This window comes from Pyxicephalus adspersus, chromosome 7 (assembly GCF_032062135.1).
Source record: "Pyxicephalus adspersus chromosome 7, UCB_Pads_2.0, whole genome shotgun sequence".
In the NCBI taxonomy this organism is placed as follows: domain Eukaryota; kingdom Metazoa; phylum Chordata; class Amphibia; order Anura; family Pyxicephalidae; genus Pyxicephalus; species Pyxicephalus adspersus.
Window position 1 is genome coordinate 5,064,813 of NC_092864.1, and position 17,523 is coordinate 5,082,335.

The following is a 17,523-nucleotide window of genomic DNA, read 5'->3' on the forward strand; positions in this document are numbered from 1 at the left end:
GTCACCGGTCTCTAGTGATTGGATAGGCTGCATTCTCAGTGATGTCACCGGTCTCTAGTGATTGGATAGGCTGCATTCTCAGCGATGTCGCCGGTCTCTAGTGGTTGGATAGGCTGCATTCTCAGCGATGTCGCCGGTCTCTAGTGAATGGATTTTGCCATCTTTACTAAAAAAATAAATAAAAAATAACTTTCAGCATTGAGCATAGTAAATGAGAATATGAATAGACAGAAAATCCTTTTATTATTCTTTCCTCTCCAGAACCCCCGAGGGTATATGTGTACACCCGCTATCCAATGAAGTTTGGAGAGCCAAATGAGCTGATCTGTCACTGCACTGACTTTCACCCACCTCGCATTGACATTAAGCTGAAGCATGATCGTATCGAATACGAAAATTGCCAAAAGACTGACATGACCTTCAAGGAGGACTGGGCCTACTACCAGACTGCATCTGTCCCATTTACACCAAAGGAAGGGGTGAAGTACAGCTGTGATGTCAGCCACAATGAAGGGCCCATGAAGTCTTATGTGCTGGGTAAGTTATCTCCTGGCACAGCTTTTAAATAAATGCTCAGCTCCAGCCAGTCATGTGAATGTCATTTACATATTCCTTATAAAGATGATGGTTAGGAGTGGGGTACCTTCATAGGCATTAAGGACGCAGCTCAGGGTGAATGCTACCCTATGGGTGATGTAATGAAATCTCCACCCATCCCCACCTGTTCCTGTTTGGCGATTCAACCTATACTTGGCGATAGGGATTTATTCAGAATTAATAAGGACAGGTAAGCATGAGTGTGGGTTCTGTCCCTAGGAACATTTTTGTAATGTACTCTGGCAAATATTATTAGAATTAAACAGGATTTGTATAGCGTCAATATATTACTGTTCATTAAATAGGAGTTGCAAATGACAGACAGTGACACAGGAGAGCTTACGATCCAGTTATCTAGATAGATCCATAGAATATTAGGGGGTGGGGGTACAATGTCTCCAGAACTGGGATAGTTAGAGGAGGGTAAGTGCTTGTCACTGGGGATAATGAGGGGTTGAAGGGTTCGGGATAGCTTCCAGACAGATTTGGACGGCTTGAGCCACAACCCCCTAAAACAACAAGGCTGCCTGTGTTATTATATTATCAGGGTGCGTGATGTAAACTTATAACATTTTCTCTGTTCTTTTTTTCCAGATACTTCCATGTAAAATGACAGAAGAGGTAAATATATCTTGGAATTCGTCCTCTTTCATTATATAGTAATGGAGTACAGATACACCGTATAACCAAATGATAGTGGACCTCTGACCATCACACCTGTATGAGCTTGTTGGACAAACCATTCTAAAATCATGGCTGTCAAGATAGAGTTGGCCCCTGTTTATGACCATACAGGCTTCTAGGAAGACTTCCCACAAGATTTTGGGGGGCATCTGTTGGAATTTGTGGTAATTTTTGAGGTCAGGTTGGTTCACCATTCCAATTCATCCCAAAGGGGCTCATTAGGGTTGAGGTCAGTCACTCAAGGTCCAAACTGGTCCCACCATGTCTATATGGAGCTGGCATTGTGCCCCGGGCACAGTCATGGGGGAACAGAAAAGGGCCCTCACCAAACTGTGACCACATGGTTTGCATATTTTAATATTTGTACTAATCATTGCAAAAGCAACACCATAAAATTGGAGGGTTGTCCACATGTTTTTGGCCACATGGGAAACTGGGAAGGTCAGGTGTCCACCAATTTATGGAAGAAGCTAAAGAATGAAAAGTAGGGTGCCACCTGGTGGTTGATAGTCGGTACTGCAGTTATTTTCCTGCAGTTTTGGCAAATCACATCTTCTATCAACTATCACATGGGTATTAGGAATAATATAGGGCGTTCCCTCAATTACTTGTATGGTCCGTGGAATGAAAGGTTCACTTGGCAGACCTTTACTGTATGTGAACATGCATTGAAAATATTTAAATTGAGTCATGTATTTGGTCTTTACAGTGCAAAGTTTTTGGAAAATATATAAAACTATTCATTCACATTTTAACATGGGGCGGGCTTTAAAGATAATCTTCACCATCAGGACAATCACATTGTTTCCTAATGAATCGCCCCCACCGAAGAAAGAATAATTACTCAACCATGCTAGCTTCTTCCTTCCCCATGCTGTAGTTTTATTGTTCAGGCCTTACACTATTTTTATAATTGTTACTGGACTTTACCCTCAAATGTATTTGTAATTGTGTTTATTCACAATTGAATATTCTTTATCTGGGTTTATATTGTTTTGTTTTATAATACTATAATAAAGTTTTGTATACTTTTTTAAAGAAAGTGCCATTTTAAAAGCCTTCTGTCTTGTCCTTACCCTACCCCCTTCCAACAAGAATATACATAATTTAGGCTGGGCACTCCCTCTACTAATTAGTGTTCATATCCAAGTTCCCTTTTACCACCCTCCCCCTTTTCCTGATTTCCATTGTTGGAGCTCTCCTATGACATCACTGCCCCACCGCCAGTGTTCAAGCCTGGTGATTGGCCACTCAAGCCCAGCCACTATCACATGACATGGATCACACGCTCCCTATACCTGGAAGCGGCATTCAAGGAAGCAAGCATATAGAATGAACCATTAGAAATGACTTTCCTAATATCTTCCATTGTAGCGTACCTGTAATGGATCACCTGTGTCAGGTCTGCCTATATCCTCGTAAACATACATTCACGTCTTCTCTTTTTAATCTCACAGATGATTGCGCAGAAAAAAGCATTCCAACGAATTTTAAGCCAGCGTTGACACCTTTTGGCGTGAACTGCAATCCTAGCTCCATCCGAGGGTCGAGTGATAAATCCACTGTGTTCATTAATAGCCTTTCGCTGATTCCACCTTGCTCCGCTTCTTTTATAATGTATCAATCTGATGTTATTGTGTGAAGAATATATTACGTAATTTATAGCACTGGTCACATGACCAGCTTCCAGGGGGGCTGCAGAAAAATTGGAGTCCCCTTCCTATCTGCAGATGTTTCAGCGTTCCTGTGCTTATAACTACTGCAATAATGTGCAGCCATTTTAGTTTTTCCGCTCCCATACATCCCCATCTATACATCATGACATAGACAGAATGTACTGACATCCTAGGCGTGAAAAGGAATATTAACAACATGTGTCTGTATCAACACCATGTGGCATTGTATGATTTTTTTACATCAACATGGGTGATGTATAGTAGTTTTTATGTAAAAATTACCAGTGATTGAAGCCTTATTCCAGGCAAACTTTCTTTCCTAAAAGTAAGGACTATCAGGAACTAATAAAACACAAATGCTGATGTAATACCACTTCTCCACCACAAGATGTCCTCAGTGTTCCAGACTGCAGAGTTCCTTGGGGCTGAGGCTGAGTTAGACTTTAATTTTTGAGAATAGAACAAACATGGTGCGTACTGTAACAGTGATTGTTAAGCACCAGCATATGTAATTGTGTATAATGCATTGCTGGAACATTCTACTTGTGTCGCCTGCAATGTGAGTTATTGACCTAACAATAACCAAAAGCACCCAGTGCAGACAAAAGGGAAAAAAGCTCCAATTGCATCATTATTTCATGAAATGACCACACACAGGAATAAACATTCAGACCTTAGCGGGTAGTTATAAGCACGGTGCGCATCTTATTTCTTTCTGTAATGATAATGAGGTTTGGTCATGTGATCAAAGTGCTTTATAATTGCAGTGCTTCTATATACACATTGCATATCATACAGTCACATTTTCTGGACGTTTTCCTTCTCTGGCGCTTTCATTGGCTTGTGTTGAATTGATGGGCTTCGGGGAAAGTTGTAATGTATTTTTTGATGTTTTGATGCTGGGGGGGGGGGGGGGGGGGCTTGGGGTTAACAATTGCAAACACCTCCCTAAATACAAAAAATAATTCTTATTGTTAGTCAATAAAATTTTTAATAGGAGACAATTGTGTGTGTGTATTCTGTTTATTATCATGGTGTCACAGTGACTGAATACAGGAAATACATTCATTTGGGTGTTAGAGGTAATGAGCTTTTGGCATGTTGAGATGGCATAGGAGACTACTTAAGCAATCCTTAAAGTCAAATTCAAAACAAAATCATATTTGTTTTATGTCTTACTGATACATTCCTTTCTATTGTTATGTGTTGAATAAGTGCCCATAAATCCCGTCTAGTCTTTGCAGAGAGCTGCATATTCTTGTCAGTGGCTTCAATTCATGCTCTGTGTCATCATTTGTAGCCACCTCATTGTAATGTAGAGACCTGAGACTACAAATGTGGCCATGCCCAATAATAATGCACAATGCAAGGAATCATGGGACATGTAGTTTTCTTTTAGTAAGGAAGCTCTCTGCTGCCCTCTAGTGTTCAGCCACAAATAGTGACAACCACAGGGGGAACTCGCCTGCTGTGATGTGCTTCACATTTTCATTTCTGGGAAGTTTTACAATAATGAACTTTTGTTTGCTTTACTAAAAGAAAAAAGCAACACATGTTGTTTCAATGCAGGTCAAACGGAGGTCAAAAATCTCACCAGTGGGTGTCAGCACCAAAGCTCATGTGACTGTAATTCTCAAATCTAATTGGCCTGAAATTACCTGTAACTTTTTCTAGAAATAATTTATTCTTATTCTGGGATGTGAGATTTGTGAATTGAGCCTGTGATTTGTAGAGTCCTCTGTGTCTGGGTTGTCAGTCCCTGTATATTGTATTATGTTCTGTTCTCTCTGCAGCCCCCATAGAGGAGACCGGAGCCCACTCCTCTGAGATATTGCTTATATACTGAAGGTGAGATCCATGGACATGCAGGAACAGCCTCTGTGCAATGCTCTGCAGCAAAGAATAATATTGAGGACATTGAAGTAGCCATGTGATCCATCAGGAACCCTTCAGAGAGGGTCTGCTCCCCAAAATATTATTGGAGGGGGGATTGGTTAATATACTTACCCTTGAGGTCAGTACTGTAATGGGTGTCACCATCCCTCCATGGAGATCCCCATGAATGGTGCGTACCCCTAATATCATGGGATGAGGCTTGTACTCCAGGGAACAGAAAAGGGTCTCCACCAAACTGTGACCACAAAGCTGGAGGAGTAAAATTGTCTACAATGTCTTTGTATAATAATAATGGTAGAGGGTACATGAACCCCATCAACTGGAAATGAAGTGTGGACGGGGGTCTCTGTAGTTTTGGCCACAGTGTACTTAACACAAGAGAACCTCTATGCTTTTTACCTGTTGTAATGAGTTGGGCAAAAAGGGAGGATGGAGGTATTTTCTCCGGGATATTTATGTATTTGTATTAAACTTCTTTATTTCAATGTGGAATACAAAATGTCCAGGATATTCTATCAGAATGTAACTGTGCATGTAAAATGGATTTACTATGTGCTTTACTAACAATGATGTTGGATATTTGTCAGCATTTTATTAATAGGACTTACAAATAGATAGATAGATAGATAGATACTTGGATAGGATGTTATACTGTATATGATATTCTATATGATTAAATAAGGTGGATAACCTGCTCAGTCCATGTAGCTATAAATATGTTGTTGACGCATTCAGAGGAAAGAAATCTGAGTATAATAAAATAAATACATGGACAGGTGAGTATAGTGAAGCATCCAGGCGTCTGATCCCTATAGATCCCTATAGATCCCCACTGGATCACATACTGTGGAAGTAGCCTGCGCATCCAGGTCCCAGGACATAGAGACTGATGACACACCTAAATCCTGTCCTGTGATTGGTCAGATTCAGGGATATATATAAGGAACCCAGCAGGCTGAGCACAGTAGTTGTCACTTTGTTGGAGAGTGAAGATGAAGTCTGCACTGATCCTGTACATCGGTGTCCTGGCACTGCCCATCGGGGTGGTACTGGGGAAAGACAGTAAGTACCCAGCACTGGCTATATGTTTCTGTGTGTATAGAAGTCATAGATTTGGGGGCACTGATACCTACCAATGCCAGGTCCAGCAGGGCTGGAAGTTTTCTGCTGGGAGATCTGGATGATCACATTAAATAGAGAATTTATATATTTCAGGAGTGAGTGTTGTCTGTGGGGGTTAGGGGGTTGTAAAAAGTTTTATAAAGTGTAAAATAAATGTTTATTCCCCTCGTTCCAGAGAAATTGGAGTTCAAAGTAGGGGAGGGGACAGGCTAGTGTAGTATGACATTTCTAGTTTTGTGACAGGTAGGTATAAATTTGGGGTTCGCCCCTCCTTGCTATGTAAGTCGCCCCAGGGGTCCATAATTTGTATGTTTCATTTCGGGCTTCTAGACACTCTTACTTTTAAAACAGCAACCCCGATGTTCAATTTTTATTTTTTAATTTTTTATAATTATTACCCCATACTTTGAAAGTTATTATAGGTGGGGAGATGAAATTTGGGTACTGCTAGCTATGGGGGCCCCCTGTGTACCCTGATACTGGAGATATGGAGGTTTGTACTGGGAGAGATATAAGGCTGCGGAACATGCAGCACTCATACACAAACACACCTGTGATACTTTATTAACATTGACGCCATTGTACACCCCCCTGCTAGATTTATTTCATGGGTAGATTTTTTCGTTAGAACACCGGAATGGGGATCCCCCTCCTCTGCAGTGTCTAAGAGAGGAAGGGGATCCCCTATCCGGGATCTCCTGTTAGCGGCTAAAGGGAGCCACAACAAGGAAGCTGAGCCGCGGGTTGCCGACCCCTAGTATAAAAGATAGGGGTCAGCTCTTTATCTAACATGTGGACATTCTCACCCCCAAAACCACACACGCCAGGATTTTACCTCTTGAACCTCACCTATCTACAAGTCCAGGGCAGATCACATTGTTGGTCCATCATTAGTGAAGAGGTTACAAAGTCCATCACTGCCCCTGCTGAGATGAATTTGTTGTTTACATCTCAACCCCCCATCAGTAAGACTGCAATAATAGTAATCAGGTTTGGGCAGTAATTATCACCTGGGGGGTGACCAATGTGAGAAGGATCGTCAGGCATCTACTCATGGAACATAAATCATTGTCTCTGTTCAGCAAACCTTTGATGGGTGTTTTATGAAATCCAAGAATGCTGCTGGTATCCAGCTTCCCATGAGGCAAGGGTCACTCCATTACCCAGTCATATAGATATCAATGTTTCCAGTTCCAAAAGTTTTGTAACAAAATAATGCTCACATAGTTTCTGCAGTCACTCAATCTGCACATTCATCATTTCATTACCTCGTTACAGCCTATGAGGTGATATAATGTTGCGCTGTATTAGTGAGAATTTACTGGAACAGCAGAAGAAATTTTTTTTTTGTTGTAAAGTGGTAAAAATGATCCTATTAATGATCATATTGCAACATAGTCTCACCTCCTATTGTGTGTTACTTCCCCCACCTCCTAGATTGTAAGCTCCTCGGGGCCGGTTCCTCTCCTCCTCCTGTATCGCTGTCTGTGTCTATGATTTGCAACCCCTATTTCATGTACAGCGCTAAGGAAATCCTGGTATTAATAATAATAATAATAATAATCAAAGAGTTCCAATGAAAGAGCATTCTCACTGAACAGTGTCACACAAAATTTGGACTGGAGGAACATGGGGCGTCTCTGTGTAAAGTCAAATATTTGTTCTGAGGATTTTATAATATAATTTGGACGACTTGAGACATATAATGGCAGTGAAAGGGCGCCTGGGAGATATTTTCTGTCTCATCCCATTCATAGAACCTGCTAAACTTACTTATTTCACAATCTCATTTAATCCATTGAATAAATAATTTCCTTTTACACAGTAAAAAGGGGAACAATGGGTTTTGTTTGATTTTAGTTGGATTTCCTAGAAAGAAACAAACAAATATGTCACAAATAACACTCATAGAAATGTGTTGTGGACATAAAAGAACATAAAGATATAAAGGAAAAAAAGAGAGAGAACAGAAAAAGAAGGAGGAAAGAAAAGAGAATGTAAGAGATAGGAAGAGCGAGAAAGAAGAAGAAGTGAACACATATAGAAGGAAAGGAGAAATAAATGGAGAGAGAGAATTATAGAAGGTAGACATGAAAGAAATAGAAAGAGAGAGAAGGAGGGGGAATAGTAACAGAGGGAGAGGAGTGTACGAGGTATAGAAATAGACAAGGTGTAAAAGAAAAAGGGGAAGTAGAAATGATAAAGCATGTACCCTGTTTCCCCGATGATAAGACACTGTCTTATTTTTTTTTGAAGGCCAAAATATGCTCTAGGGCTTATTTTCAGGGGGATGCCTTATTTACCCATGAAGAAGACTACAGTACACTTGGATAGGCTGCGCCCTGAGGTCTTTATTGAATGGATTTCACCATCTTGACTAAAAAAATAAAGAAGAAATAACTTTTAATACTGAGAATAGTAACTGGGAATATGAATAAACATGACAAATTTGTTTTATTATTCTTTCCCCTCCAGAACCCCCAAAGGTATATGTGTTCACCCAGAATCCAATACATTTTGGTGAGCCGAATGTTCTGATCTGTTACTGCTCTGACTTTCACCCACCCAACATTGACATTAGGCTGAAGCATGATGGTATCGAATATGATAACTGCAAAATATCTGAACTCACCTTCATGAATGATTGGGCCTTCTCCATGACCTCATCTGTCAATTTTACACCACAGGAAGGGGTGAAGTACAGCTGTGATGTCAGCCATAGCAAAGGGCACATCAAGTCCTATGTGCTTGGTAAGTTAGCTCCTAGGACAGCCTTTTATTTATCGGTCTGCTCCGGTCAGTCTTATGAGAATGCCATTTATGTATTTCTGATGGTTAGGATTTGGGTACTTACATGGGCATACAGGAGGCAGCTCAGAGTGGCTGCTACCTACGTGGCATCCATCCATCCTCACCTGTCCCTGTTTGGTAACTCAACCTATATTAGGTATTCTATAAAGATATATAGAACAGGAAGGTGGGGGTTACATTGTATGTAGCAGCGCAGGCTCCTAAAGATGATGACTACTTTATGCTTCGCAGGCTGGATGGTGGGGGGTGGGGGGTGGGATTAGTGCAAATCTTTGGTAATGCATGGGATAGGATGTGGTCTGCTACCGTTTAACTGGCCATATTACCAACCCAATGCAAATTGTCTTTAGTCCCTCCGACTTCCCAAGTGGGGAATGGTGACTGGCCAATAGAAAACATAAGTTTATTTTATAGAGATGGAACTGACATCTCTTTTTGCAACACTTCCAGATCTGCTCGTCGTTTTTAAAATGCACAAATTACTGCTCAGGTTTGAACTTTAGATTGGTAGGTTGAGCTCCCAGACAGTAAGGTCTACTAGGGCACCAAGAATGAGCTAGAGGAGGGTAAGTGCTTGTCACTGGGGACAGTGAGGGTTAAGAGGGCAGGATGGCTGCAAGCCTGATTTGGAAGGCTTGAGACACAACCTCCCAAACATCTTACCTTGTCTATACAGGCAGCCTGTGTTATTATATTATCAGGGTGAATGCTGTGAACATTTTCTCTGTTCTTTTTTCCAGATACTTCCATGTAAAATGACAGAAGAGGTAAATATATCTTGGAATTTGTCCTCTTTCATTATATAGTAATGGAGTACAGATGCACCGTATAACCAAATGACGGTGGACCTCTGACCATCACACCTGTATGAGCTTGTTTGACAACCCATTATGAAATCATGGCTGTCAAGATAGAGTTGGCCTCAGTATATGGCCATACAGGCTTCTAGGAGGACTTCCCATAAGATTTTGGGTGGGGTCTGTTGGAATTTTGCCATTTTTTAGATCAGGTATTGATGCTGGATGAGAAGACCTGACCCACCATTCCAATTCATCCCAAAGGTGCTCATTAGGGTTGAGGTCAGTCACTCAAGGTCAAAACTTGTCCCACCATGTCTATATGGAGCTGGCTTTGTACCCTGGGCACAGTCATGGGGGAACAGAAAGGGTCCTCACCAAACTGTGACCACATAGCCAGAATGTTTGTATATTTGTACTGCTCATCATTGCAACAACAACATTATATTGGAGCGTTGTCCACATGTTTGTGGCCACAAAAGTAATTGGGATGGTCAGGTGTCCACCAATTTGCAGATGAAGGTAAAGAATAAAAATGAGTTTGATAATGGGTACTGCAGGTATTTTTCCTGATAATTTTCCTGTAATTTTGTACAATGCATTGCTGGAACGTAAATTATTGACTTACTAATAATATCCAAAAGCACCCAGACGTGCAGACGAAAGAGAAGCTCATAATGCATCATTATTTCATTAAATGACCACACACAGGAATAAACATTCAGAGCTTTGTCGGTAGTTATAAGCAATAAAAGCATCTCATTTCTTTCTTACAGGGAGAAGAAATAAAGAGCGGCTTTTTGAAGGCAACGTTCAAAACAAGGTGTTTTTTTTTAATTGGTGAAAATTGGACTCCTGACTAGATAAAGTGTGCCTGTGCTATACAATAATTAATTTAATAATTTATATTATTTAAATTTAATAAATTCCATTTCGCATTCATTTGGGCCGTTCTCGCTTACCAAACATGTAGGTGAGAACGGCCTTTGTAAATTCGGCTAGTGAGACCGAATTTTTGGGACCTGCAAGACCAATCAGGGGAGTAGAGCTGTCACCTCTGCTCCCCTGATTGCTGTTGCAGCCCTGTAGTATGTGTTCTTGGATAGAGTTTCTGGCTGCTAATGAATAAATGCAGCCCTGGGAAAAATCCTCTGATTTTTCCCACGGCCACGTTCAATTAAAAAACACAAGCCGCATGACACCCTGAGAAGAGGAGTACTGCGGCTGCATTTATGAATAGAGCCGTGAGAATCCTTCTCTCAGTGAGAGATCCCAAGGCACTTCAGATCAGAATGATGGCTTGCCCAGGGATCGCTCATTGACAGGAGGATTCCCACGGCTGTATTTATGAACGCAGCTGCGGAAATCCTCCTGGAATGATTTCCTGGCTTTCCGATGGTTTCACCAATTTTCGCATAAATTTCGCAGACCCATCAGAAACTTAGAGGAGATCCCTACCCAGAAAAGGATCAATAGCAAAGACGTACAAATGTGGGCTCAAGGGGCAACCTTGTCATACCTCTGCCTCTACCCTAAAAGTGTTGCCTTGCCATCCATTGATGAGGGGGAAGTCTTTAACCAATCAACTAAGAGCTCTGGGATGCCATTCTTCAGCAAAGCTGCCCATAGGTAGTCATGGTCCACTCTGTCAAAGGCTTTGGCCTGATTGGGACTGACAACATATGTACCATAGCCAAATACTTTATATCTCTCAAAGATCTCCCTCAATGAGATAACAGCTCCAGAGTTGTTCCTATTCTGTATGTATGGTCTCTGCACAGCTGTGACTGCAGCTCTTTGCTGCCCTCTAGTGTTATGTCACAATTTTTCACAACCATCAGCAGTTCACTGGATGGAGCTCACCTGCTGTGCTGTGCTTTACATTTTCATGTTTGAGAAATTATTTAGGTTTTGCATTGATGAGTTTGTGTTTGTTTTACCAAAAGTCTAAAAGAAAAAAATTGGGTAAATAGAGGTCATCTGTGGGTCAAATACACCGCTGATGTTGAATGATCTCAAAAGTATGATGTCATGGCCACAAGCATCCATCCACACAGGCCCTGAGATGATTTATAAGAACAAAGAGCACCGAGTCAGCAGTTTTGTTTCCAGATTTGCTTCACCTTCCACTCATCTTGCAGAACCGGTCCTACAGGATGAGATCCAGGTTGCAGCACAGCCTTTCCTTTGGCACCAGGATCGCATTATGCCATAGAAAGCAGCATTCCCTGTCATTGTCAGTGGGTGAAGAGTTTCTGTCTGTACCCAGCATCAAACAACTGCAAAATAAAAAATCAAGCAGGACTTTCACAGTTCTTCTAATCAGGACTGCAGCTTCTGGTCTTGTGTGTGCCCGGGGTACACTGGGCTTAGCGAGGGGGCGGTGCCAAAACCTGGGAACACCTGGCTGAAAGGGTTCATGTTCTCATGGGATAAAACTTATCAGCAGCCATATGGATTGTGTGTATAATGGGAAGCTGGCCAAGATGAGCACCACCTGCTGGCTGAACGTGTAATTGCATGGTTTATTGTTCCTATTTTATTCATGGCCAATAGAAAAAAAGAATAATAACTCAAACTTTTTATACTGTTCTGTAAAAATGGACCTGTACCATAGGATCAAATGCCTAAAAAATAACTATATATAAATAGGGAAGAAGGACAAAAGAAAGAGGTTCTGGCTCCAAGGTAGTTTGATGCAAATATTAATTATGTATTGATACAAAATAGTTTTCATACATAATCATACATATAACAATAAGCATATATCCAGTCTAGTTCTCTTATCACCCCACTGGAGTATATATACTAGACATGAAGCTATTTACAATAGGTAACTGTATTAGTCTTATGTAACCCCGACGTGTTTCGCCTCAATGGGCTTCCTCAGGGGAGTGTTAGTTTTAGGAACTACACGGCCTGCATATAAGTGCAAAAGAGAGAAACAACAATAAAGAGTAAAGTGCCTAAAAAATAACTGCAATAGGAGTTTTTTATATTTTTGTTCCGCAATGGGCCCCTTACAGTGTCATCTGTCATGTGATCTTTGCCAGAGGGAAAATCAGCGTTCAGTTAGCGCCACTGGGAAGTGATTCTCCACCAGCAGAAACTGTGTAACCCATGCTTTATCATAAGGTCATGTGACTGGTCGTGTGACCAGAAAAAAATAGTGTATGAATTAGAAGGAAGACTAGTATCTCATATCATACCCTTATTTATGGCCTTGTGGTAGGAAACTGAAAGGACTGCAGGAAACGTTCACCATGGTTTATCAGAAAGTTGGTTTTACAGTTATTTTTGCATTCCAAATGCAATTATGTTAAATTTTATTGTGATTATTAAACATACCGCTTGCTGCTGATCCCTGGAATTAAGCGTCTTTGTGTATTCAGTAATCATGCAGTTCTGTGCCAATGCCACATGATTCATTTTCATGATTCACCCTCCATTCCTCCCCTGCAATCTGACCATATTGTGAAATCCTCTCTGTATCATAAAATGTAATCAGTCCTTTGTCACCAACTGGTGGCCATATTTAGTATTGCACCCACAGTAGACATGTGCTGCCATGAATGGACAGCAGGGGGCGCTCTAACACTTCCATTTACAACTAACAAAATTAAAAAACAGAAAATGATTAACAGATATCCAATTATTATTATTATTATTATTAATAATAATAATAAACAGGATTTATATAGCACCAACATATTAAGCAGCACTGTACATTAAATAAAGTCTCCTTTTTAGTTTGTGATAGAATAGTGAAGAATTAGAACCTTTATTGGGTTTTTATTATTATCTGTGACCCCATTGGGGAGATTTCCCCTCACCCCTTTGACAAGAGAACAAAAAAGTAGGTAAGTATAGATATCCAGGGCAGGAAGGCACACATAGCAAAAACACAATGAAACCACGGCTCAAAAAATAAAATAAAAATGAGCTCATCAGATGGCAATACCTGTGTGCAAAGTCTCAGCTTGAAGCTGCCATATAAATAATTCCACACAAACGAACGTAAAGAAACAAAATGGACAATTTATTTTTCTGACAATGCCCATGAGGGCTCTACAAGGGGAGGGCGCCCTTCCTGACGGCGGTCTGGGAGGAATGTGAGCAGGTGCGTCATCGCTGGCGGTCGGTGAGCTCCGATTCTGGTGAATGGGAACAAACACTTTTTTTTTTTTCTCTGAGAAAATGAGCTGAAGATTCACGGTGGGGGCAGGAAGCGTCATTAACCCCTTGCTGGCCAGAGAAGAGCGGAACGCATTGCCCTGCAATTTGTCCCGGCTCCCGAGTGACGAGAAAAGGTTAAAAAAAACACGTTGTGCGTCCAGCGCATGAAATGATATATATACATATATAGATATATATACACCTTCTATACATATATATATACACACAGTGATTGGATAGCAGCTTCCTTCTTGTTCAGAGGTGATTGGATGTTCCACCAATGGAAATCTGCAAGGAGAAAAATAAAGAGTGAGGATTCTGCAGAGCATCTCACCTGCCATGCACAGCACTCCCTGCACCCCCTGCCACTCTGTACATTGCAATGGTTTCTATTGGCTCATACTTGTTGCAGAGCATTTCACTAGTTTATAATGTCTATTAAATGTTAATTTAATTACAAAAGTTATGTTAATAATTAAACTCTCAGCTCACAGAGCATTGCACAGCATCCAATGGGTTAAACCAGCCTGCAGAGCATTGCAAATTAAGTTTAATAGATAAAAATATAAACAGCACAGAAGTAAAATGGCCAATACAAGCCTGCAGAGTATCGCACTGGGGTCTGATATCCAGAATGTGCTCTGGTACCTGATGTCTATTACATCCAGCAGAGCATTGCACTGACACCTAATATCTATTCTGCAGAGCATTGCACTGACACTAAAATCTATTCAGCAGAGCATTGCACTGACACCTAATATCTATTCAGCAGAGCATTGCACTGACACCTAATATCTATTCAGCAGAGCATTGCACTGGTGTCATATCTATTACATCAGGCAGAGCATTGCACGGACACCTAAAGTCTATTTAATTCTGCAGAGCATTGTGCTGTTATCTAATGTCCATTCTATTCTGCATAGCATTAGAATGGTGCCTAATGTAGATTACATCCTGCAGAGTATTGCACTTGTACCTAATTTTATAAGTTAAAAGTTTAAGTTTATTTTCTTCTGCAGAGCATTGCATTGATGTCTACTACATCCTGCAGATCATTGCACCGAGGCTGGTCCTCCATATTCATGGATCTCACCTTCAGTGTATGAGCAGTTCCTCTGCTGAGTGTGATCCGGTCTCCTCTATGGGGGCTGCAGAGAGAAGAGAACATAATACATTATACAGGGACTGACAACCCGGACACAGAGGATTCTACAAATCAGAACGATCCCTAAAGCTCCCACACCAGGGTAGGGATCAATTATAAAATAAGTGTTATTTACAGCCCAATGAGAGTTAAAAATTACAGTCACATGACACTTGGGGTATATTTTCTGCACAACCCATCATAGATATGACCTTGTAAAAGTAACTGTGACATCATCACTGTGCAGAGTCCAGCTGTGGGAGGGGCCTGGGAGCTCCACCCACTCCAGGCTGCCTACAGACAACTATAGAGGGGGCGGAGACTAGACCAGCACCCTGCAGGGAGAAGAGAAGTTCCTGCACAAGGTGTCACATTGGAGACCACTAATGTCTCTGAGTATAATATGTTCTCATATCGGAGTTCAGCTTTACCAATCACAATATATCACAGCTTTGAGATTCTGTTTGACACTCACTGGTGAACTTATTTTTCCGGCGGCAGTGGATCAGGTATATGGTAAGAGTAATGACGAAGGTGATGGTAAAAGCTGCGGCGGCGACAGCGATGATGACCCACAATAATGGGAAATCTACTTGTTTATCACTGATATCACCTGAAAGAAAAGAGAAAAAAAATCAGAACTTTCCCTGTTCATGCAATTTATCACCAAGAGCCTGACACCAGTTCATTCTGAGCTCTTTATCATGCTGCTGTGTGTCACAGCTCCGCCTCCGAATCAGAGTCACATGACCAAGCCTAGGGAGCTCATTGGGCAGTGATTGGGCTGCATCTCCTAGGCGGAGTCCATGCAGAGCTGAGTGAAGCATACTATTGGTGGACAGGTGATGGTGGGAGGGGATTGAACACTAGGCCACGCCCCCTGTGTATAATATATAATCTCGTGCAGTCTCTTACATGTCTGGCAGAAGTCGTCCTTGCTGGAAATCTCGCACAGGTTGCAGTCTTTGCACTTGTCCAGATCATTGCTCCACCGGAATCCCTTATCGCATACCCGATCTGCAAAAAATCGAGGAAGACGTCAGTGTGAGCGGCTAAAATTCCCATCGCTTGACGCTGCCGTCATCGCTTCTCACCGCCACCGATGAGCTCAGACCTCAGCTATTAAAGAGGGCGATAAATCCCATCGTGTAACATGATAGAGATATCACAAGATTTCATGGTGACCCCCTACCCCCTCCCCCCCCCGACTCAGAGCTGCCTCTGGGGAGTGTGAGACACCAAAATATAAAAACAATAATATAACAAAAATAATAATATTCTAAACATATGTCGTTTAAATATTTTTAATATTTACAATAATCCGTGAAGGATGTTACTGAGGCACTTCCTGTATAGGGTGACAACACTCTGTCCCTGTCTCCAAATTGTACTCTTGTGTTGTCACCTATCAGATACTTTCCAGGTATGAATTATGGGCAGCCTTGGATGACTGTTGTCACCATCAGCAAGCCAGTCCTGAGCAATGAGGTGCAGCCACAGGAAGGAGTGCATATAGACAGGAAGTGGAGGGGGTCACAATAGCCCACCCCTAATTGACCAATTCAGAAAGCCCCCGAAGCACTTGGACTTGACATTAATTGTAGTCAGGAATATCTGCAGTCTCTGAACTTTGAAACACCAACAGGGGTTCAGGTGGTCTCCTGGTCACATGGGGAAGTTTGGGAGTTTTAGTTTATTTATGACCAGGAGAGGGCGCTATATTGTGTTTTTTTTTTTGTGTGTTATTTACCTTCCTCTGGATCAACAAAAACCAAAAGCACTAAAAACAAAAATTGTATTTAGGCTGCTGTATTGGTTGCAATGATCACCAGGTATTTGAGGTGATTGAAGACTGACTGAAAGAGGTGACCATAACCTTAATCTGTCTGTGGGGGTGTTGGGAAGAGTTCTGCATGAAATAAGAAGCATGTATGGCCCTCGGCAGCTGCGTGTCACCATATGTTGTATATATATAATCGGTGACACATGTGTTTGTTTGGTGGTGTCACTGAACGCTCTGGGCTTGTGATGTCACCGCTGGTCAGAGCCATGTGGAAACTCATCCGGGGTCTATTTATACATGGCTGGGGTCACATGGTGTGCTGGGTCAGCACTGTCCCAGGTTATCTCATACGGTGCTGCCCCAGCTGCCAAGAGTCACATGACCACCTACGGGTCAGAGGTCCACTGACCTGGGACAGGGTGAGAATTCAGCTATTCAATTATAGGGTGACCCCGCTACTCCTCATAATGGGCCCAGCGGGTGTACAGACCCAGAGACTCCATGCAAAACTCGAAAAATCCCCTCCAGTGCTGGGCTGAGGGATATAGGAGCCCAGTGACAGGTTCTCTTATACACCCTGTTCTGGCTGCACTCTCTTTTTGCTGCAGTCTTGGGTGGTCTCTCTCTCTTTCTGTCTGTATGTCTCTTCTCTCTGTGCCCTGTGGTCTCTGGGTAATCTGTCTCCCTGTGCCCTGTGGTCTCTGGGTAGTCTCTCTATGTGCCCAGTGGTCTCTGGGTAGTCTCTCTCTATACCCTGTGATCTCTGGGTAGTCTTTCCCTCTGTGCCCTGTGGTCTCTGGGTAGTCTCTCTCTATACCCTGCGGTCTCTGGGTAGTC

General features: G+C 41.9%; 3 protein-coding genes across 3 annotated transcripts in view; 2 read left to right on the forward strand and 1 right to left on the reverse strand.

Annotated features, from left to right (window-relative positions):
* LOC140334906 (beta-2-microglobulin-like) overlaps positions 1–3,545 on the forward strand; it is a 9,467-nt gene extending 5,922 nt beyond the window's left edge. Inside the window, exons 2-4 of the mRNA XM_072417183.1 lie at positions 262–537; positions 1,192–1,218; positions 2,739–3,545. Coding sequence (XP_072273284.1) covers positions 262–537; positions 1,192–1,205 — 290 coding nt within the window. The 3' untranslated portion in view covers positions 1,206–1,218; positions 2,739–3,545. The remainder of the gene's footprint in view (positions 1–261; positions 538–1,191; positions 1,219–2,738) is intronic.
* Positions 3,546–5,718: 2,173 nt separating this feature from the next.
* On the forward strand, positions 5,719–11,510 carry LOC140334907 (beta-2-microglobulin-like). The gene is made up of 4 exons (XM_072417184.1): positions 5,719–5,915; positions 8,451–8,726; positions 9,527–9,553; positions 10,360–11,510. The coding sequence occupies exons 1-3, from the start codon at positions 5,846–5,848 to the stop codon at positions 9,538–9,540; spliced, it is 360 nt and encodes a 119-aa protein (XP_072273285.1). The 5' UTR covers positions 5,719–5,845; the 3' UTR covers positions 9,541–9,553; positions 10,360–11,510.
* Positions 11,511–13,601: 2,091 nt separating this feature from the next.
* The window catches only part of TNFRSF12A (TNF receptor superfamily member 12A), a 10,045-nt gene continuing 6,123 nt past the window's right edge, over positions 13,602–17,523 (reverse strand). Inside the window, exons 2-5 of the mRNA XM_072417185.1 lie at positions 15,819–15,920; positions 15,379–15,516; positions 14,853–14,907; positions 13,602–14,047 (exon numbers count right to left, since the gene is read on the reverse strand). Of these exons, the coding sequence (XP_072273286.1) occupies positions 14,855–14,907; positions 15,379–15,516; positions 15,819–15,920 (293 nt within the window). The 3' untranslated portion in view covers positions 13,602–14,047; positions 14,853–14,854. The remainder of the gene's footprint in view (positions 14,048–14,852; positions 14,908–15,378; positions 15,517–15,818; positions 15,921–17,523) is intronic.